The sequence below is a fragment of the Micropterus salmoides genome, unplaced genomic scaffold (assembly GCF_014851395.1).
Source record: "Micropterus salmoides isolate LMB-PRFRI ecotype aquatic unplaced genomic scaffold, ASM1485139v1 Ms_hic_scaffold_21, whole genome shotgun sequence".
Taxonomy (NCBI): Eukaryota; Metazoa; Chordata; class Actinopteri; order Centrarchiformes; family Centrarchidae; genus Micropterus; species Micropterus salmoides.
The window spans coordinates 16,067,357-16,089,537 of record NW_024041262.1 but is presented as its reverse complement, the minus strand read 5'-3'; the positions used below and the strand labels follow the sequence as shown (position 1 = coordinate 16,089,537).

Here is a 22,181-nt window from a genome sequence, read left to right as displayed (position 1 = left end):
TATTTGGGATTATTTTATGAAACATACAAGAGTTCTAAACTTTAACATCAAATAAAAACAAATTTGGCCAATAAATTCAAAGTCCATGCCTTAATCTTTGAGGAAAAAGCAGAAAGCACTCATGGGTGGGAAACCTTTCATTCAGTGTTGCACCAATTTATTGAAGTGTTCCACTGAGCTGGAACAGGTGACATGCAAGATGATGCAATCAAAGACACTTCTCACCAACCATATGACCAAATGACACTTCATTGGACAATCCTTGTAATAGTGAAGGTATGGCCAAAGCAATTAAGCAGTATTTCATACTTGCGTAAACAGTGGTTGAACATGACATTTACCATAAGCTTAACACATCATTGACTTTAGTTTCTGCTCTGCTGTGCGCCCCGCCCCACAATTACTTTAGGAGTGTTTGCTCATGTAGAGATCATGATCATGTGACAACTGGCTCTTGTATGACCTTTAAAATACATGTCATTTTCTTTCTAGAGTGCAATTCAAGATTAACATTTCTTTATATTCATGATAAGTATATTAAGTATTTTACATCTGCTTGATTGACTTATGTATTGCATTTTAATTTATTAGTCAATGTACTATTCCTTTTCCGTGCCTAGTGTATTTATCATCATTCAACATATAACTACAAAACATCCCAATCTATTGCACATATTTCTACAATACAGTGTACCTTGTCTTCCTCATTAGATAATGATAGTGAATTTGTTTAAATATCCTCAACATTTAATTAAATGATTTAACAACAACAATCATTATACTAAGGAGACATGGAAATGTATTGTTAGTAATGTCAGTTAACATAAGACAGGTTTGGAATTAACTAGGATTGCTGAATGATGGGCATATGAGTGTTCATTTAAAACAAATCTTTGGATGAAAACAGACCTACAATTCTTTAGGATAATATAACACTTTATTAATCCCAAACACAAATTCCAGCTTGCAAAATCCATCATTATTCTGTCAGGGATAATTTATGAAGTTCTTTTTCCTCATCTTAAAATAAAACTAGAGTTTAAAAACTTATGGAAAGTCAATCAGGCACAGAGTCTTGGTTATAGAAGTGAGGGAGCTCATTAAGTTTGCTGAAATGGCACAGTAAACCAGTCTCACTTCTTTCTAAGGCGTTGTTTCCTTATGTTGATCAGTCACTTGTGCGTTCATGTCCCTGGTCCTGACACATTCGTTGAATTCTGCATGCACGGGTCACAGCGGAGATGATGTAGAGACCCACACATGTTCCTACTGTCCCTCTTGTCTCTGTTGGATCCTCTTCTGAAGAAGATTCCAAGCTTTCAGTACCTTTAAAATAAAAGAATGATGGGGAAATTATTGCAAAAATACAGTTTTCTTATACTACAGAGTCAAAGTATTTCATGTAATGCAGATGTGAAGACCCTATACTGATGACATGATGAGTGTCTTGACCTGTTTCTGTGTGACCTCTGTCTCCCACAGCGTGCTGAGGACTACATTGGCGTGCTCTACTTGCTTGGCGTTGGACCACTGGCTCTGCAGCCGGCGCAGGGCATCTTCTGTGTTAACGCCGTCGCGCTCCGTTATTCTTGACACTGCCTGAGAGGGGAAACAAGAGGAGGCAGGTGGGGTAGGCGAATGTTTCTGGTGTATATTTTGTTAAAGATAGTGTGTAGAATTTCCAACTTAAGTGCCCCCCAGTGGTAGAATCCAAAAAAGCACTCTATGGGTGACAGCAATTTATGTTGATATCCATCCAACCTGAACCATGTATACAGTAAAAGTCTTCACCTTAACACCCGTACATTTTTCTCACAATCACTCAAGCTGACGTGACTATGTCCGCAGGTACAAACATATTACCTCCTCCTCGGGGATGATGGTGACCCAGACCTCGTGGACCATGTCTGTCCAGCCAGCCTCCAGGAGGACTGCTGCATCCACCACACAAACCTGTTTACCTGCAAAGAGCAAAGGAATACATGAACACAAGGAAAATCTCTTGTAATCCATGCATGTGTCAATAAGTTCAGTAGCCAAACTAAAAGCAAAGGGTAGGCCTACTGTCTTTTTAGGATTTGTTTGCATATACACTGTAGCTAAAGTGTTAAGCCTCATTTTTCAGTAATCACTTTTAAAAAAGTAAAACAAATGAACACTGAAATAATTTCCAATTTCCCCAAAAACTGTTGAAACATGTGGCATGCTACATGTACACTGGTATGAACATAAAAACTATTTTACTGTAATAAAAGACAGAAAAGGGTCATGTTTACCAGCAAAAAGTGATTACTGAAACTACAGTACTAAGATTATAATTAATAAAAGTAAGTAAATACAATACCTTCCTCTCTGGCTTTGCTGATTGTGTTCTTCACCAAAAGTGCAATCTCAGGCCATACAATGTCCGTTAGGGCTCTTAACCGCTCCTGCATGAAAAACAGCATCTTTGGTAAACTGTCGACACAGATTGGTGCAGTCGTTTGCGATGTCATAATGTCCTGAAATCATTCATACATGTCACATTACCTGGTTTCCAAATACTTTCCTTCCTAATGCACGTCTGTTGATGGTTTTATCTTCATTCAGGAGATCTAGAAGTGATGAAAAAAAACTCAAATCATTGCACTGCAACACATATGATTTCATACATATGTGTGTAGGACACTAGCATCAGTATAACATTTACAAAGCAACCTGGAAATCAAGCTACTGGGCAATCTACTTTTGCGGTAGTCCTTGAGAATTAAGCTACCTAGTGTGTGATGGTGAATTCATATGTGACTCTACCAATTAGCCAATAAGAGTAATTTTTTAAAACTCCAGAACAATGTCAAAATGTGTCAGCCGTAAATGTTTCATCTGACTCTGATTAGCGCTGCCATGATCCATCCATCCATCGTGAACCGCTTATCCTGCGTAGAGGTTCGCGGGGCGCTGCCATGATATTACAACTTAATATTTTTGTCAACTAATTATGGCACAGCCTAGAGGATATTTAGAAGCTGGAATTTTGTGGTCAGTCAGAATTGAAACATAGCACTTATGCTCTTTTCAAAGTTTAAAATTTTAACATTTAATTTTCCCACCTATATCAGGAGTGGGGGGGTATCTTGCAATCAAAATGTGGAAACTGCACTATAGGTGTCTGAGAAATCATGTGCGGAAAGACGAGTGACGATTGACTCATGGCCTTTGAAAATGTTGATTTCTGACCTCATACTGTAGTGCTCCATTTATCTGTCACGGGGCCAATCAAAAAATGTCATCCAGTCACCTTTCATCAAAATCAAATAAAAGACATTCCAACTCTGACTTTTAACTTACTACAGTATGCTCATTATACCACATTGTTTTAATACTGAAAAAAGCAATGCAAAGACGCATCATGGTCCTGTGTTTCATCAAAGTATGGAGGGTTGTGGCTATGGTTAGAGATGAGTAATCCATCTCCTTGTGATATCTCCCCCACAGAGTGTTTTATCACCTGACCCAAATTCTTCAAGCACTCTGTGATAGGCTGCTGTGCAGGGCTGGTACACCTCATGGCCCAGGTTGTCACAATCAATCCGGACGGCACCCAAAGCCTCCAGCTGCCTGGCGATGGAGCTCTTTCCACTACCGCTGCCTCCCGTCAGGCCAATCACATATGGAAGGGGAGGGAGATGGGCTGTGTCCTAGTGCAGAAGAAATAAGAGGATGTCTAGTTTCTCAATCTGTTCAACACCCTCCTTTCCGTGAACTTAAGAACAGAAATCTGACAAATCATGTCTTATATAAATTATATTTATCTTTCACTTCACTAGTTGTCTGTAAGCCTTCATGTGCAATCCCACTTAAACTGCCAAGATCACCCTCAATGTCCACTTAATGAGCTGATGTGTCTACTGCCAAAAAACATAACTCTGTAATTCTTCCTCTTTTCATTACAGTAAGAGTTATGTTGCTTAACACATAGGGGGGAAAAAGACATTGTACTTTGGCATATGCAGGAAAGAAAAGCTGTTATTTATTTACCTAAGGAAGACATTTGTTTGAATACACTATTTCTCGTCTACTAAAATGCTGTGAGAAGACAGCTGGCGGAGTTAAATGTTTTGCTTCAGTCAGTGAATAAAAATCCAACTCACTTTAGAGCTCAATTTGACAATTACTTTTCCTGACTGGAGACTGTGCTTCTGCAACATTTGAAAAGGAATTTCATTAAACGGGAATTAACTCAACTTTAACTGATGCTCTTTGTTTTCTTGTGATTTGTTTGTTTCTGCGGCCACAACACCCCTGTCAGTATACTATAATCGTTACTCACTTTAGGCAGGGTTAGGAGGGTGCCCAGCAGACGAGAACGTAGACTCGAGGAGCTGATCTTCTCCTCCTCGGTCTCAGTGTGGTGCGCATCTTTAAGCAACTGGATCTCATGGAGGATTAGAGCTGGAAGGCCCTGGTTTAGGAAGCAGAGAAGAGAAAACATCAAATCTGTGCTCATGTGTACCCAGTCTAGGGTCACCTATATCTGGACCAACAAGTTCCTCTGCTGTCCAAGGATCAACATGTGCACAAGATCTGTTTTTTCTGTGCTTTCCTTGCACTGTAAACCCATCAGATTCCTTTCAAAAAGTCACTATATAATGATTTTTAAAAGCAATGGATAACCGACAATCCTTAAAAGTGAAGCTCAGTGGCTCTAGAGAATAGAACCTAGCATGAGAGATGAATTGAGAGAGTTATGTAATAAAATGTGCTGTGTGGAAAGCAACATTAGATATCTCCTGACATACGTGAAGATAAAGATATTTTCTCATGTTTTTCTAATTGGGATGACATTTTTTGAAATTGGTCCAGTATTGAGCGAGTCTGCAGCAGCAAAACAGGGCTACAATGTGATCCTTGAGGGCAATTGCGCCCCGTCAAAGTACGTCCACTGAAGGGCTTGTTTTTGCCACAGACTGGCTCAGATTGTTATTACAAGTGTATGACAACTTTATGGAGAGGATCCCTACAAAGATAGACCTTTTTTAAAGAGTAAGAGTAAACATTCACTATATCACGCTCATCAAAGCTACCAGACTGCACTGCTAAAAACAGTAACTTTACCTCGCAGAACACAGCAGTTGCTAGTCTACAGCTGTCTTGGTTGGTTGGTTTGTTTGTGTTATTTTGTGACTTTGTTGTTTTTGTTTTATTTGTGTTATTGTGTGACTTTGGTGTTTTAAAGGGTTAAAAACTGCAAATTCACACAATAATACAAACTAACCAATCAAGGTAGCGGTAGACCTGAGCGGTAAAATGACCAATTTTCAATGGAGTCTAGTGGCTTTGATGAAAGGATTTTACACTTTAAAAAAAGGTCTATCTAGGGATCCTTTCAACAATGTTGTCACACTTACAATTACAATCTGAGCTGGTCAGTGGCAAAAACCTGGTACAGGTTGAAAAAGACCCTTTAAAGGATAATCTGTGGCATACAATTAGATATATGAATTCTGCCTGAGAAAACCTTATTTAGGAGGAGGGCTTTAATTATACTACAATTATATTACAAAAAATGCTGTAATGAAATCAAGAAAATGATAAAACACTTATAATAGAGTATACTTGCTCACAGTTTTGTCACTAGGTATGGTCAGTTGTTACAATAATCTGTTAGTCACTCTTGAAGGGATGGGGAGAGCTCCCCCCCAGCTGGGAAAAGTCCTTCAGAAAGTTAACAGGAAATGCCTGTGTAACACGTATCGTCAGCAGTTTCCTAACTTACATTCTCAATGCGTTTCCTGTTGACAGCCTCGCCTCCCTTTCTAGTCTCCTCGCTGACCACAATACACTGCAGCAGAGGGTCAACCACAGACACTCCAAAGGGGTCATCAAGGGGCACAATCTCCACCTGCAGTGAGGGTTTGACGTCTTGCAGGAACTCCTTTAGCCGCTGGACCCGCAGAGCGTAGGGCTCGACCAGCTCCTTTAGCACTTTTTCTAACGCCGGGAGGAAAAGGATGTCAGTGGAGCCGCCTTCTGATCGTTTTCTTCGTGGATAATTAAATACGATACATTAGCCTCAGAATTTTTGCATCATTACACATTTCTAAATGGAACAACTGAAAATGACTCACTTCTCAGCATTGCTTGGTCACACACGCCGATAAGGAACCTTCTATTGGCAAGCAGGCATGAGATGTTGAGCAGCGTTTTATGGGCCCCGTGGAGCCGGTCAAATGTCCCCCCAACCACTACATCACTGTAAGTCTCCAAGGGTTCTGCCTTTTTTTCAGGCTCTTTTAGCCCTTCCTGTTTCTCCTGCAGCCTCATTAGCTGTGGGTGAAGCAGCACTGACGGCAGGCTGGGGCTACAGACGTAGCAGTGGCCTGTGTACCTCTGCAGACACTGCTTAATCTGATGGGACTGACCTGGGTCCTGCAGAGGAAAGTCTGTTAGCACCACATCCGGTGAGTGAGACAGAGACTGTGGTGTGGGGAAGGGGCCGTTTGGGATCGCGGTCCCGCTGCAGGTGGCTGACTGAGCACGAACATTAGTCAGCAAAACACGAACATCCAGGTGCCCGCATACATCCGCTGCATTGCTGTAAAGGCGGGTAATAAGTGTAGACAGGTCCACTACCGGTGGGATGAAAACTGGCCGAGGCTGGCTCCCACTTCCCAGGTTCAGCCCGGGGTGGAGGTGGACGTACAGTGTGCGCTCTACAAGCTGAGCAGCTGAGCTGAGCACTGGAGCGATGCGCAAGGGGAGGGTGTGGAGCGGAGACGTCAGCACAAGGACACCCGTGCTGAACATGGACATGTTACTGGCTGATATCACAGGAAATCACAGTCGTCACAGGATCTGAGGAGTCGCTGTTGGGGGGTGGAAAGTGAAAGACGAGTCAAAAACAGTAGCAGTTAAGGCCGTGATGTTAAAATTGTTTCATTTTGGATTACATTAGAGCCTAACTACAATGCTATCTACACTTTCTTAAGCAGTGATGGTAATTTCTATGCAGTTGTGGTTTTGCAACGCTGCTAAAAAGAACAAAGAGGAAATACTTACTAAACCATTAAGAGACACGACACGCCAGAGAAGACACACTGTATCAAAACTGTATGAGCTACATGACTTGAAAGACTTAAAGAATATAGTTTCACATACAAGTTACAACAGTTATGTATCGCTCATTGTATTAGTAATTCTTTTGCAGATAATTACTGTCATTAAGTACTGACTTGCTAAGAATATTCACACTCTGGCAACACAAGCTTTCGTCCTGTCTGGCCAATCTTTTTATACCCTAATCATGTTTATTACTGGTGGATCACTGATTTACTCTGCCGACAGGGCTGTTAGCATGCAATTCATTGTTTGCAGTTGCTGATAACCTCCTGTCTAAATTAGGGAGAAGCCAGAGAATGTCAAAATTATCAACATTCTTGCAGTGTCTCTATAGGCCCTCTGTTATGTTTACCTGATGTATTGAGTTGTGAATGAAATTATTTACTCGCTTTGACAATTGCACTCTTGTTTAAAAAACGCTTGCTTCTGCTGATGTTGCAACTCATCCGTTACCTGTGACTTTCCAACATTGCATCAGTGGTTGTTGCCATTCATGACTGGAATCTCTCTTTTCTACAGGAGGTGGGGTAACTTCAAAAATGTCCATTGAATTCCATAAAATTCATCAGCAGATTCACAAGATCATTTAGTAAACAAAAAGGTGCTGGCAACAACTCCTTGTGGCTGTCACACTATTCCTCATCTTGCCTGGAACCTGACGGGTCAGCCTCTAAACCGGACCATGCTATTGGCCACATTTCAATCACTGACCAATCAAATAACATATCCTTTGAGCATGAACAAAAAAGTATATACGTTTACTAACTATTTGCTACTGCCGGCAGTTATGGCTGGATATGACGGATTTGGATCCCCAGTATTCAGTAAAATGTATATTTGCGTGCAATCGGTGTTACAGTGAAAACAGACATTGAGGTAAAGGTTGATCAGTGTTTAGCCACTTTAACGTCTTGCTAGCCAACTAGCTAGCTGCTGACAAGAGGGCAACAGCATAACTGTTCACACAATGTTTTACAGCACTTAAATAGAAAGTCACTTTTTGCATAAACAGTTGACAGCCAGAGTTGCTCTTACAATACAACCAGGACTCAAAGTCGTAACTTTAGCTAGCTATCTAGCTAGCTGTATAACTTACTACCTTCTCTTTGCCTGTAAAACATTACAATAAATAAATAAAAAATATTTGTACAATGAACATGCACGATCAAAACGACAATCCTATAAAAACGTTAGTATTACTTTTGATCCAACAAAAACGGAGCGGTCTGTAATTAGTCACAAACATATGGTGCGGCCCATAAACACTGCAATGTGCACGGCAACCTTGCAGTTCAGCATGAGTTTACCTTCTTTGAGCAGATCGAAAGCGATGTGAAGAACGGATAAATGGTGCAGCAAATACGGAGACCTGTCCACATAGCTACATGGTTCGTTTTCCTGATAATCTTCAACGAGAAACTGTCTCTTCCAGTCCACCCAAGTCCAAATAGCTGTGTACCCACTAGTGGAAGTCACTTACACACGAACTGGGTTGGATAATCACGTGATATTTCACCTGCACCGTCATTGGTTGTGGAAAAAGCTGTGAAGGATGAGACACGTAGTTACGTAACTACCATAGACTGTATGTTAACTATCAAGGAGCCAAGGCGAGGTAACCGGAGACCACTACAGTGGCCTGTACTACGAAGGGAGTTCAACCTACTCAGAGTTAACTCAGGGATATCAAGCAAACTCAGGGTTGACAAACTCTGACCGCCTAACGTTACACTGGAGTTAAACGGTACTACGACGGTGGATAAGATGTTGGTTGGTTGAGTCGGTGTTAACCCCCTGTTAACTTGAGTTGGTGCGCGTTCGCATAAAAGGGGTGTGTACGGCCGTGCAGACACGGATTTTTCGCAACGGCGCATGCTCTGTCTTTTTCCAGAGGAATACACGTTGGTATAGTGTCAGGAAATTATGAACGTAAAGACAAGTTAACGGCTGATCTAATATCGTGGCGGACGACAAAGCCAGGGAAGCTTGTCGCGTCGCACTGAGTACATTTGTAGCCTAAAGAGGTAACAAAATTTAATTTCCACGATTAATCTGCAGGTAAAAAACTTGAATATTCTCCGACAATATAATCACACATTTATGAGAGAAACTTCACTTTGCAAGGCTGCAACATCACACACACACGTCTGCCGTGTAGTATGCATGCTTTGGAAAGTTATATTAAACTTTGCAATCGGATTTAGCAGTGAGGAAATACTCGTGAGTTTAGCCCACAGTCACTATCATGCACCTTAGAGACTTTGCCGTGGATTGGGCGGATTCATAAGAAAACACCAGAGTGATTCTCGATTTTTTTTTGTGACATTAATATCAGGGAATTTCCAATTTTTCTTCCTGTAGGCTAAATTTCACACTCATTTAGGATTTTCTTTCTCGGTTTATTAACCCCCACCCTGGCTCCCTATTTTTTGGACACGTAAAATAATCTATCTAAATATGTGAAAGCACTTAGGAGAAATCAATTATCGACGACAGATGGGGTACATCTAAGAAACTATTCCGTTAATTAAGATCTCCTCTTTAAAATCACAGAGGCTGCAGGGCTCGCTGTCTGACCGTAATCCTGTTGTGTTCAGAACTTCATTGCAACCGCAGCAGTACAAATCAGGATAAAATCTAAACATATTTTATGAAGTGATGTGTAAATAGCCTACTTGTCATCCTTAACACTGGCCACTGTGACTGATTATATATAGGCTATAATATATTTTATATTATACTGTATATCATTACATTATTATTCATTGACTAATGTAAAAGCAGGCTTTTACTGTTGCAGTTGGTTGTGGTAAAGAACAAATTCACATTCCCCATGACACCTTCATAATGCTACAACCTACAGTCCAAACCTCAAAATTATTAAAAATACATTTTAATTTTTAAAATGAGCAAATCCTGGCAGCTGAAAAATGACGATGATTAATATAGTTGCCAATACAGTTTCTGTCAATTTAAAATTGAATAATCCACTAATTATTTCAACTATATTTGTATCAATTTGTATACACTATCAGGTGGTTACATTTGTAACAAAACATCATATTTTGTAAACTCTTCATTTGTTTTGTATTGAAAAAGTCTTATTTTGTAACTTAGCCACTGAACTGGTGATGGCGCAATGGATAAGACACATACCTGGGGTGTGAGAGACCTGGGTTCAATTCCCTACTGTGACCCATCTACCAATGTGTCCCTGAGCAAGACACTTAACCCCTAGTTGTTCTAGAGGCGTGCAACCTCTGACATGTATAGCAATTGTAAGTTGCTTTGGATAAAAGCATCAGCTTTTATCAGAAAAATGTACAATATTTCCTTCTGAAATGTAGTAGGGTAGAAGCAGAAAGTGCCATTAAGAGAAAATAAGAAAGTACTTTACATTCATACCAATAAAGTATTTCTCCAACAGCTTTTCCTAGTATATCTTTATTTAGTGTATTTGCAGTTGACAGGTTGATACAAAAGAAAAAGCACTTCAACAATGACATTTTAAACTGTCATTATATAAACCAATAAGTGAAGTGTTAATTCTATAGGATACGTTAAATAATACAGAGACAAACGAAACAGTTAACACAATTACAGAAGAATAAAATAAAATAAATAACTAAAAGCCTGGTGTTAAAAAGTGTATTTTAAAGGGCCCACACTCACACAGGTGTTTTCACTCATTTGCCTGATTGGATCGCTTGGTAATGGTGGGACAGCTTACACTTTTAGCATCACTATTTATTCTCATGTTAAGCTTGATGACCTCAACAACCATCATAGCTCTGCCTGACTCCAACCTGAGCAGATGAGGTCCAATCAGTGAGGTTATTTAAAAACACGAGCCTGGGTGTGCGGAGCCTTTAAAAAGCGATGTCAAAGATGATACTCTAAAAGCGTGACTCATAAAGACGTGTTGTTCAGAAGCAAAGCCTTTGGTTTCAAAAAATGTTTGTGATTAGTGAGTTTTCAACAAGTCCTAACATGCTTTATGGTAAATCCTCCTTGTACTTTTGTTGCATATAGTGCCAGTCAGTGTAAACCTGAAAATGTAAGAACATTACATCAAAATTAGTTTGGGATAGATTTGTGTTACACTAAAGTTTTACATTGAGCTCAAGGCACTTAAGAAAAGAATGTGTATAACAAATTTTGAAACACAAAGACAGAAGCAAACAACGACTCCTGCGGTAGATTTTTTTTATTTTTGAATTTATACTTTGAGGCCAACAATTTGTTTTTACAAAAATAATAAAAAGAAATTAAGTGTTATCTCCATACTGTAGAAAGAGTTGCATGACGAAGCCCCGGGGTTAGCTGGACAGAGGCATTGCATAATTAGCAAAAAAGGACATCAACACAAGTAAAAACAACAGATTCAAGTAAAAAGTCATGTAATCACAATGAAGCCACATTAAAGCCTGGTGGCAATTCTTGGGAATTAAGACTCTTGCTGGGTTTCACTTTTGGTCAGAGGAGTCAAACAGAACCCATCGATCCAGCCCCTCTCATGAACTCGATATTTACATCCAGCCGCACAAGGTGCTCAGTAAGACTTAGAGGACTATGTTACCTTTAAAAAATTCAAGTTGGTATTGAAACATGTGAGAATTTTGTAGTATGAAATTCTTGATGGTGAGCCTGCAGCATCAGGCATGACATCTTCAGTGGATCTAAGTTTATAAACACAGACACCTTTTGTTCAGTTTAACTCCCCTGCTCTACAAAAAGCCTGTTCAAATATATTATTTTACTTTCTTGTCGCTGGTGCAATCACTGGCAGCTGCGTCATAATGGCACTTCTCCACACATCGCCTTGGAAACCATCCCCTTACACGCTCTCCTGCTGAAACCCAACAGAAAGACAGGACACTGTTGCAACCTTTGTTACAGTAAATTTAAAAATTTAATTCAAACCACAGCAAAGGCATCACCTCTCATTTGCTCCTCGTTCAAAGCTTTGTCTCCATACATCCACCATCTAATGAGAAAAAAACCCATTAATTAGGAGAATTCACATGGATTAAAACAATGCAGTTTTGATCCTTACTCAAAGATTCAAAATAAACCTTGATTGGATTCTTAGCCATGTAGACTTTTAGACAAGATACCATGAAGAATGTTGTTTTCATTTGGCCTGTATAAACTCACTTGGTGCCACGAGTGGCTAGGATGGTGTCCCCCTTGCTGAGGGGGATCCTGGGCTCCTCGGTGCAGGGGGTCCTGAAAAAGGTTTGGACACCTTTGCTCAGAGGGCAGCATGCTCCATTATAGTCCTCCACTGCCCGATACTGGACCTGCTGGCCGAGGCATACAACATATCTGGTTATTCTACTGTTCTGACCACAACCTAAATTCAGACAAGTTGTTTTTAAAGTGATGGTCCTCAGTCTTAATGCATTTAAGCTTCTGACATTCTGCATTGCATAACAGAATTTTAAAATTAAAATAGAGTCAATAGCTACTGTTAACATGTTTTGTTGTTTCTATTGACATTATGCGTCTACACTGGACATACTGGACGTGGGATTGTGCTGCTGCATCTGCTGCTTCTGACCACCTTCCGCCTGACATTATAGCAAATATCTGACCAGTGTCATTTTACAATGTAGAGTATGAAGGACTGAGAGAGCTGGAAAAAAATAAGAGACTTTCTCCCACAGCAGTCTGACAAACATCAACCTCTGGGATTAGCTGGGTCATTGTACTGCTAATAGTCAGGGCGACACTGAATGTGTTGGTATTCATGTGTCACTAATATACAGTGTTTCCCACATATAGACTTTCCTTGTACGAGCCGCCTAGGTACATTAGGTGACCCATTTAAGTATTTTGCAAAGAAACACAGAGACAGATGATCTGGTATTTTACAAAAGTGAACACATCACTACAAATGTCATTCACTACCTCGTTAGTTTTGATCATTTCGATAGGCTACGTCATTAACAAGCCTCCTCCACATGTGGCACACCTGCTGCTGTAAAAACAATATCGCAGATGAAAAAAAAGTTCTGTGTTTTTCTGCGACTTTATAAACCGTACTGCTGTCGGAGAAACTCAAGAGAGTAGACACATGCAGGCAGAGAGAAACAGAAAGAGGCAGGGAAAGCCGTTGTGTTTGCTGAAAGAGACCAGAGGTGTAGGTGTGTGCCTGTGGGGAAAAGAAAACTGAAGGGAAAGGTAGTAGATTCAAGTAGTGAGTAACCACTCAAAAAAGGTGGAGAATTAAGTAGAATTAAAATGGTGAAATAAGAAATAACCTACTAGAAATTGAAATATATCGCGCTACTGAATGCGCTAAAAATAGTCTATTTTAATCTGATATCTCTGGTGGATGCGGGGTTGTCAGGCTTTATGACCTTATGGGCAGCATAAGGTCAATATAGTGACAAGGTCTTTCTTTCGTCTTAATGTTTGTTATTCTATTATCAAGGCAGGTGTGGTAAAAAATCGTCTTCGCTGCAAGATTTTAGTTTAGTGACATTCACTGTCAATTGAATAAGCAACGATCAGATAGAAGCCAGACCCATTAGTGAACTATGGGATGTAGTTCAATTTATGATGCGACTCACATCTGACGGACAAATTGAACTAAGTTTCCTGCCTAGATACTAGTACAATTTTTAACATTGGAGCCAGCTAATATGCACATCTGTCTTGTTAATAGATAATATACACTAAGCTGCGATGAAAAGCCGCTGTGACATTTTTGATTTACTAAAAACTGCTTTATTTGCAATTGCAGAGTTACAACAATTTTTAGTAAGTACTACATTTGGGAAGTATTGGTAAATGTATGACGTACAATTTATTCAACCTCACAAACCTTTCTTTTAAGTCACACCAATCCTTGTGAGTCTTTCTGTGTAAATAAATAAATAAATTCTACATAGATGTCACAATATGGATTTGGCAGGTACTTACACTTCTCACTCGTTTATCAGCTTTCTGCTTCAGTTGCTCAATCTGTTAAACAAGACAATTAAAGTCACTTTTGCTGAACAATCTAACTTTTATCATACTCTTGTACAGGAAATGTATCAAGAGGACCCATTACAATACTTACTGCTTAAACTGCTTTTATACATTCTACAAATAAAGATAATTTATCATTTGACATACAATGACATTTCACAGTGCGCATAAGAGCAGTAACAGACAAATCAAAAACAACACTGCACGCATTACCCAACTCAACAAACATACTGAACCTACAGTTAAGGTGTGCTGGTGACACTTGGGATGGACTGGCCATTCAAGGCCATCACCCTTGGGCGTTCCTGACCACGTGAAGACTTGCTTGAAGTTCAGCCAGCGGGTGCCGAGGTCGTACGGGAAGATGAACTCCTCCCCTGTTTGGTAGTGCTGTATTCTGTCTTTGGCCTAGTGGAAAAGACACGAGAAGTAGAATGTTGAAAATACATTGTAAATTATAAATCTTTCAAAATTTTGTGACTAAAAAAGCACTTTGACATCCTACAATATCATTTGTAGATCAAACAATAAAAATGCACAAAATAATCCATCTTAAATTACACAACATCACAAAATGTAATCATAAAACAAAGTCACAGGACATCAAAGAGACATTCCGACCTTTTCCTCGATCCAGGACTCGATCGAGGTCTTATTTCGAAGGATGACTTTCATCTGAAAAGGACAGACTATTTTAATATATCAGTCCATTTATATTTTGTTGAATTATGATTATTATTGCATCACTTATTTCCCCTGAATATGTGCTGTGACTGTTTATTGTCAGAGATTTAAATGTCCTGCTAAGCCAGCCATCAATTTTTGTAAGCAATCTCTGTAAGCATTTGGTTGGGATAGCTATAATTTCAAACTGTTTGTGTCTGACACTGCGTCTGTGTTTGAAAGTAAATCAGAATGAATAGGGATAAGCTGTGCATTTGTGCAACAATGCTGCATTTTCACACGTGATCCATCAATTTTAAATATTTGTAAATGAGGTATGGGAATTATGAAAGGCAGTAAGGCTTTGGTTCTGCAAAAGGTAAATGGTAAAATGATCATGTTAAATATCACATTTCATAGCCAACTGCTTGTGTAAATTGTAAACCCCTATGAAAACGTCACCTGTATAAAGAAAAGCATTCCAACGGCAATAGTGGTGCCCAGTGCTAAGCCTAAGGCAAAGAGTGTGGCAGCAAAGGCGGGCACACTAAAGGGCATAAGAGGCTGGAATTGACGCACAGCACTCATGTCAATCTTCACAGTGCTCCACCCAAATGATATCTGCAGTGAGGAGAAAGACGAAAACATGTGTGTTAAAATCAGTATAAAATAATAAATTGAATGAGACAACTCTGCCTGGAGAAAGCTGTGGTTATAATAGGCTGTCAAAAGCATAGTGTAGTAGGTTAAGGAGACTACTGACCCTCTCATACAGCTGCGTGTACATGGTCATGATGAAGATGATGGCAGCGTGTGAGCAGCCCAGTGGAGCCAGCAACAGGAAGCTGGTGAAGTAGGCGTGGTTCAGGTGGCCGCAGCAGTTGTTGATCCAGGGGCAGTGGTGGTCCATCTTCATCACGCACCTGGGGGAGGGGAGGCAGAGGAGGAGAAGAGTGCTGGGGGAACTGACTGGTTGTTTTGGAGGACATAGAGTCACAAGTTCATCAGCAATCACTGCATCTTTTTCTTAAAAAATAGGTTAACGTCATGTCTCTGTGCATCTCGGTGCAGCACTTTAAAGGCTACACAGAGATCTTACAGCACCGCATGGGCAGAAATAACATGAATAAGCCATGTAAATGCACAAGCCAGCTCTAGTTTTGTTTGTTGGAAACTTCATAGCTATAATAGCTCTGTCTCTGTGCTTTTTTATTCTCTTTGTGTCACAAGTCCATCTCATACATGTGAGAGAAGACCTACTCTTACTTATGTAATAAATGTAGCTACCTGTTACACTTGCGACAATGGTGGGATCTGGGGGCCTTGTACCCTTGGCAGACTCTGCAGTACTGTAGGTACTGGGTTTCCTGTTGATTCTCCTGTTTCGGGACAAACAAATAAGTCAAATGTAACATCTTTCCTATGAATCAATGGTTTCACTCTACATTACATTCTGATGTGGTAATTTTGCAGACATGGCCCCAACCCGTTTTTTTACACTATTCACTATCTACATGAACTAACACCAGTGACAAATGGCATAAGCCTTTATCCTAACTAAGGATCCTTACTGGTTTCCAGCCAAGAGGGATGTATCCAGGTCCAACAAACATTGCATTGAAGTAGTTGTAGAGGATGAGGACAGTCCAGTTGATGAGCATGATGAAGTTAATGCTGCCTCCCGTAGTGTTTAACGGCCAGTACCAGATAATGGAGTCCAGAATTGCCATGGTGGAGCACATAGCAATGACAGACAGAGCTATGACTGGACCCCAGTGGCACAATCTCCGAACCTCATGGAGGTTCTCAAATGTCACAAAGGTTGACAGGAAGTTCATCTTTTCGCCACAAGGTTAGTACTAATATTTTGGCTGAGTTCCTGAAATGTACTATTCAAGCTTCAATGTGTTACTTTTTCCCTCTGCTATCTTGCAAAGTCAGTGGTGCAGATGATGCACATATTTTTTCTCGTCTTTTTAGTACCCAGCAACTGGCCTGGTCTTGGGTCACTGGGGCTCTCTGTCTCCCATTGTTCCTTGCCCTGGCAAAGAGCAGCATCCTCTCCTGCCAATCTTCGGAGCGCACTATCCTTGTGACAGACTCAAATTCTCCATCTAAGAAAAAGAGACAGAAAAATTCCACAGCAATAAAACAAGTGCTGTGACGTGTTTTAAATAGCTACTGCTGTGTCAACAGTCACACAGTTGTAATTCTGTGTTCTTTTTACTCAAAACCAACAAATCTAAATTTTAAAGATAGACCATACTGAACTTGAGCCTTGTGCGTGTACATCGTCTACACACTAACTACATGTAGTGACCACGTTATCATAATATCAGAATGTCTGCTAACGTTATATTATTATATATATTACTTCCACTCTTATTTGTACTGTTAGCTTTCACACCTTGGTCATTACTGCCATACTGCAATATTGCAGGAACTTTCAGAAATAACTAAATCTAACAAATAACGTATTAGCAACTAACGTTAGCATTAAAGCAAGCATACTAAACGTACATCCATTCATTTGCTCTACAGCGACCTAACTAATTAGCTCTTGTTACCGAGCAAGCTAATTCGCATCAAGAAAAAATATTGCACTGTAGCGTTAACTCATATGCAAGTGAAAGCACTGTCCACTGTATACAAGCCAGTCAACCGAGATCATTATGGTAAAAAAAAAAGAAAAGAAAAAAAGAATACAACATGTTTAATTCGGGTTAGCACCGGAGCTAACGTTCCAGCAGTTAGCTAGCTTGTTCGCCAGCTTGACAAACGTATTGAACAACGGTCACAAGCTGCAAAGAGGAAACACGGATCATTATGCATCTTAAAGATATAACGAATGCTTACTGGTACATGTATATGCACCGTTTTTATGAGGGGAGAAAAAAACTGTCACTTTAAAAATACCAACCTGGCCACTTCCTTGGTTTTTTCTTCAGTTTCTTCTATATAACTTACAGAGGGGAACCTTTCTCATGGTGTTTCAGGAACTATAACCCTCACCCCCTTGCGGACACTCTTAAATCTAAGTAATGTATTACTCAACCATCACAGAACTGCAAAACATTTTTATTTATTCACATTCCGCAAAAATAAACGCGACTGATATTTTCCATTAACTAGTTGAACCATTTTCACAAGGAAAATAAAAAGTCTAGTTCCCTGCCGAGAACATTATACTGTGACTCAAGGAAGTGAAACCTTTCAAGCCTTGTTTTTATTATTCTGAACTATCTGTCAAAGCCACCTGTTTTAAACTAAAACGTCAAAATGTCTTCAGACTTTGAAGCTTACGAGCAGGACTTTGGGACCATTACAGCAGAAGTAACTAACAAAATCGGCAGAATTCCCAAACTAAGTGGAGGTAAGAGTTAAATGTTTTAGCTGGAATCGCTGAGCTGAAGCTGCTAGCTACCAGTTAGCTGGTAGTCAGCTGAGAAGGCTAGCTAACGGTAGCTGATGTAGCCTACAGCGCTTGCTAATTCATCAATTTGCCATAGTATCTTCTGGTAAATGATTTATCGCACTAAAGCACAGTTTGAGTGTGTTCTTGCCTCTAATGTAAAACGATACATCACGTGTTGCTAGCTGGTTTTATAGGTTGGTTTGTCTCTAATGGACTCAGCCAGTGTAAAAATGTGTAACGTTAACGCTGAGCTTAGTGGCAAATAACATTTTATGTTTCCCAGTAGTTAACGTATGTGTGCTTTCCTAGACTACTACCTCTGTTAATGGTGGTATCATAAAAAAAAAAGTCAGAACAGAGTCATTTAACGTTAGTCACTTTTATTATAGTGGGTAAAAATTATTTGATATCATGTAGATGAATGGGTTTCTTGTGGCACACCAAACATAGCTTCTTCCCATATGTGTTTTTGATGATGAAAACACATCTTTTCATGAATGGAAGTTGCTGGGAAACTGGGTTTTGGACTCACAATGACAACACAGTAGCTTTCTGTGTTTCCTGCACTAAATTGAAACATGATCAAATATAGGATAGGAAGCGCTGTCATCTTACAACAAGAGGTCAAACTTGTGTGTATCGGACATGTGGTTTCCTTCCACACCGCAGAGACCTGTAGGTCAGGTTAACTGTTCATGATAAATTGTCCATACAGTGCATGGCGAAAGTGTTCGGCCCCCTTGAACTTTGACCTTTTGCCACATTTCAGGCTTCAAACATAAAGATATAAAACTGTAATTTTTTGTGAAGAACTAACAACAATGAAGTGGAACGAAATTTATTGGATATTTCAAACCTTTTTAACAAATAAAAAACTGAAAAATTGGGCGTGCAAAATTATTCAGCCCCCTTAAGTTTATACTTTGTAGCGCCACCTTTTGCTGCGATTACAGCTGTAAGTCGCTTGGGGTACGTCTCTATCAGTTTTGCACATCGAGAGACTGAAATTTTTTCCCATTCCTCCTTGCAAAACAGCTCGAGCTCAGTGAGGTTGGATGGAGAGCGTTTGTGAACAGCAGTTTTCAGTTCTTTCCACAGATTCAGGTCTGGACTTTGACTTGGCCATTCTAACACCTGGATATGTTTATTTGTGAACCATTCCAGTGTAGATTTTGCTTTATGTTTTGGATCATTGTCTTGTTGGAAGACAAATCTCCATCCCAGTCTCAGGTCTTTTGCAGACTCCATCAGGTTTTCTTCCAGAATGGTCCTGCATTTGGCTCCATCCATCTTCCCATCAATTTTAACCATCTTCCCTGTCCCTGCTGAAGAAAAGCAGGCCCAAACCATGATGCTGCCACCACCATGTTTGACAGTGGGGATGGTGTGTTCAGGGTGATGAGCTGTGTTGCTTTTACGCCAAACATAACATTTTGCATTGTTGCCAAAAAGTTAGATTTTGGTTTCATCTGACCAGAGCACCTTCTTCCACATGTTTGGTGTGTCTCCCAGGTGGCTTGTGGCAAACTTTAAACAAGACTTTTTATGGATATCTTTAAGAAATGGCTTTCTTCTTGTCACTCTTCCATAAAGGCCAGATTTGTGCAGTATCCGACTGATTGATGTCCTATGGACAGAGTCTCTCACCTCAGCTGTAGATCTCTGCAGTTCATCCAGAGTGATCATGGGCCTCTTGGCTGCATCTCTGATCAGTCTTCTCCTTGTATGAGCTGAAAGTTTAGAGGGATGGCCGGGTCTTCGTAGATTTGCAGTGGTCTGATACTCCTTCCATTTCAATATTATCGCTTGCACAGTGCTCCTTGGGATGTTTAAAGCTTGGGAAATCTTTTTGTATCCAAATCCGGCTTTAAAATTCTCCACAACAGTATCTCGGACCTGCCTGGCGTGTTCCTTGTTCTTCATGATGCTCTCTGCGCTTTAAACGGACCTCTGAGACTATCACAGAGCAGGTGCATTTATACGGAGACTTGATTTCACACAGATGGATTCTATTTATCATCATTAGTCATTTAGGTCAACATTGGATCATTCAGAGATCCTCACTGAACTTCTGGAGAGAGTTTGCTGCACTGAAAGTAAAGAGGCTGAATAATTTTGCACGCCCAATTTTTCAGTTTTTTATTTGTTAAAAAGGTTTGAAATATCCAATAAGTTTCGTTCCACTTCATAATTGTGTCCCACTTGTTGTTGATTCTTCACAAAAAATTACAGTTTTATATCTTTATGTTTGAAGCCTGAAATGTGGCAAAAGGTCAAAGTTCAAGGGGGCCGAATACTTTCGCCATGCACTGTAGGTCTGAATGAGCCTGTCTGTGTGTTATTATTGCAGTACACAGCCTTCTGCTCAGAAATGCTAGAATAGGTTGAAACCCCTATAACTGACATTGAATAAGTGCTTATAGAAAATGGGTAGAAAATTGGATGGATGAACTACATTACCAAATTACCATTCAGGTGTTCAAATGGAAGTACCCATTCAGTCAACTCAGTATTTGAATGAATTTGAATTTGCTTGAACTATTTTTTTCTTGTATTCTCCTTGTATTCTATCAAAGGCTCAGAAACATTATTCGTCATTATTAAATTATTTCACTTTCACGGTATTGTAGTGTTTAGTGCTGTTAGCTATGTCAAACTAACTGAACATGATATCATGCATAGTAACTTGGACAATGTTTTCTTTGGTATGGTTTAAGACAAAAAATAGGGTATGGCATGAAGCAGAGATGATCAAGTTGATTTGAACTTGTATCCTGATGGCAGGTTGTGAGTCCCACTCAGAGTTCCTTTATTTGTCAAATGGTTAATGTAAATTTGTTAGGACACGCTTTGACCAAAGCACACACTCTGAGGCTCAGTACGTTAATAATAAATAGGCTCAATGGCATAACCATGTCTGCAATTTCAAGCAGATTTAAAAATGGGTGGCAACAGGCACAGCCTTTTGTACACAGGTTACAGATGTTGAAATAGATCATACGCTCATGTGGTGCTGCTATACTCACAGGTTGCAGTAGGACCCTAGTATTATAAGCTTCAATCTATCACACAGCAGAAATATCTTTATCATATCTGTTTTTTAACAGCTACTTTTTACTTTTTAAATTCCACTGGTATTTTTCAGTGTGAAGTAATATTGCATGTTTGGGGAGTAATGTCAACTGCACAAAACATAAAATAAATGAAAAGGATACGAACTGCTGTAAATGTGGTGGTGCTGGCTTAATTGTATTGTCCACTGCTAGTAGTTTGTTTTCAGTTTGACTGCTGAAAAACTGCATCCAACATGTTCTTTTATCTCCTTCTCTGGACTCAGTCCTGCTCATTGGTAACAGCACTCTTACAAAACCTAGCTTGACTGAATATTTTCTGTTTTGGAATTGGCATTCATGGCAGCCCATTCCACGGTTTAATTCCACATTGCTTCCTCTCGCCATCTGTTGACTGTGTCAGAGTAAGCCCATATGAATATGTACAAAGCCAGGAAACACATTACAACCATAAGTAGTTGTTCAATGTCTTCTGCCACCAACAGAATAGTTTACAGTTGAATTTCAATTCCCTTCGTTCTCATTAAGGCTTTTCGTCTTTCCTTTCTTAAATCCCTCTGGTTCTTCCTCCTGAAGTGGCTGAATTTTGTCCGTGGTTTGACAGCCCTCTATTTAATACATTAATATATCTCCAGACAAAGGGCTTTTGTCATTGCTGTTGTTGTATCTCTTTATTTCACATGTGCACAACTGCTGATAATGGCCAGGGTGTATGAGGAAAAAATGTCCTTGACTGTCATTCATGTAACAATCAAATGAATGTGTGTTTATGTATTTATTTGTTACCATCCCCCCAAAACCTAAGATTCAAGGAATATTTGAATAAGAATACAATGCAATGTTAGGCCTTGTTCCATGAAACATAAATGTCATTTTTTCCCCTTCTCCACCTTTTGAATGTTAATGGCAAGAGATTGCCTGTCAATCATTGCTCAAACTCAAATATGGGACAT

The 22,181-nt window shown here is 39.8% G+C and overlaps 3 protein-coding genes and 1 long non-coding RNA gene across 6 annotated transcripts in view; 2 read left to right on the top strand and 2 right to left on the bottom strand.

The window, feature by feature from the left end:
* Nucleotides 1–131: 131 nt before the first annotated feature.
* Nucleotides 132–8,599, bottom strand: coasy (CoA synthase). Its single transcript, XM_038735084.1, has 10 exons — nt 8,406–8,599; nt 6,108–6,845; nt 5,756–5,970; nt 4,310–4,441; nt 3,488–3,677; nt 2,530–2,594; nt 2,345–2,429; nt 1,864–1,961; nt 1,453–1,599; nt 132–1,326 (listed from the first exon to the last, which is right to left on the bottom strand). Exons 2-10 carry the CDS (start codon nt 6,790–6,792, stop codon nt 1,267–1,269), a joined length of 1,677 nt encoding a protein of 558 aa, XP_038591012.1. The 5' UTR covers nt 6,793–6,845; nt 8,406–8,599; the 3' UTR covers nt 132–1,266.
* LOC119915529 lies at nt 1,491–2,343 on the top strand. Its single transcript, XR_005446965.1, has 2 exons — nt 1,491–1,625; nt 1,849–2,343. It is a non-coding gene; the product is annotated as an uncharacterized LOC119915529 (long non-coding RNA).
* Nucleotides 8,600–11,031: 2,432 nt separating the features above from the next.
* On the bottom strand, nt 11,032–17,789 carry zdhhc6 (zinc finger DHHC-type palmitoyltransferase 6). Of its 3 annotated transcripts, none has more exons than XM_038735136.1 (11): nt 17,663–17,789; nt 16,314–16,856; nt 16,030–16,121; nt 15,506–15,665; nt 15,205–15,363; nt 14,701–14,754; nt 14,320–14,487; nt 14,029–14,070; nt 12,256–12,404; nt 12,039–12,085; nt 11,032–11,950 (listed from the first exon to the last, which is right to left on the bottom strand). In XM_038735136.1, exons 2-11 carry the CDS (start codon nt 16,578–16,580, stop codon nt 11,850–11,852), a joined length of 1,239 nt encoding a protein of 412 aa, XP_038591064.1. In that variant the 5' UTR covers nt 16,581–16,856; nt 17,663–17,789; the 3' UTR covers nt 11,032–11,849. The 3 variants fall into 3 exon arrangements, with proteins under 3 accessions (XP_038591064.1, XP_038591066.1, XP_038591065.1); XM_038735138.1 differs by having other exon boundaries at nt 11,032–11,947; XM_038735137.1 differs by having other exon boundaries at nt 12,256–12,401.
* Nucleotides 17,790–17,912: 123 nt separating this feature from the next.
* The window catches only part of vti1a (vesicle transport through interaction with t-SNAREs 1A), a 29,370-nt gene continuing 25,101 nt past the window's right edge, over nt 17,913–22,181 (top strand). The window contains exon 1 of the mRNA XM_038735139.1: nt 17,913–18,115. Coding sequence (XP_038591067.1) covers nt 18,022–18,115 — 94 coding nt within the window. The 5' untranslated portion in view covers nt 17,913–18,021. The remainder of the gene's footprint in view (nt 18,116–22,181) is intronic.

Excerpts from the sequence above, each read along its gene's own strand:
- coasy (XM_038735084.1), bottom strand. The coding sequence starts at position 6,792 with ATGTCCATGTTCAGCACGGGTGTCCTTGTGCTGACGTCTCCGCTCCAC. Across the intron at positions 4,442-5,755 it reads ACAGGAAACGCATTGAGAAT|GGCCTTCCAGCTCTAATCCT; the intron begins GTAAGTTAGGAA and ends TTCCTAAACCAG. Across the intron at positions 2,430-2,529 it reads GGAAAGTATTTGGAAACCAG|GAGCGGTTAAGAGCCCTAAC; the intron begins GTAATGTGACAT and ends TTTTTCATGCAG.
- zdhhc6 (XM_038735136.1), bottom strand. The coding sequence starts at position 16,580 with ATGAACTTCCTGTCAACCTTTGTGACATTTGAGAACCTCCATGAGGTT. Across the intron at positions 14,755-15,204 it reads GAATGCTTTTCTTTATACAG|ATGAAAGTCATCCTTCGAAA; the intron begins GTGACGTTTTCA and ends TGTCCTTTTCAG. Across the intron at positions 11,951-12,038 it reads GAACGAGGAGCAAATGAGAG|CAGGAGAGCGTGTAAGGGGA; the intron begins GTGATGCCTTTG and ends GTTGGGTTTCAG.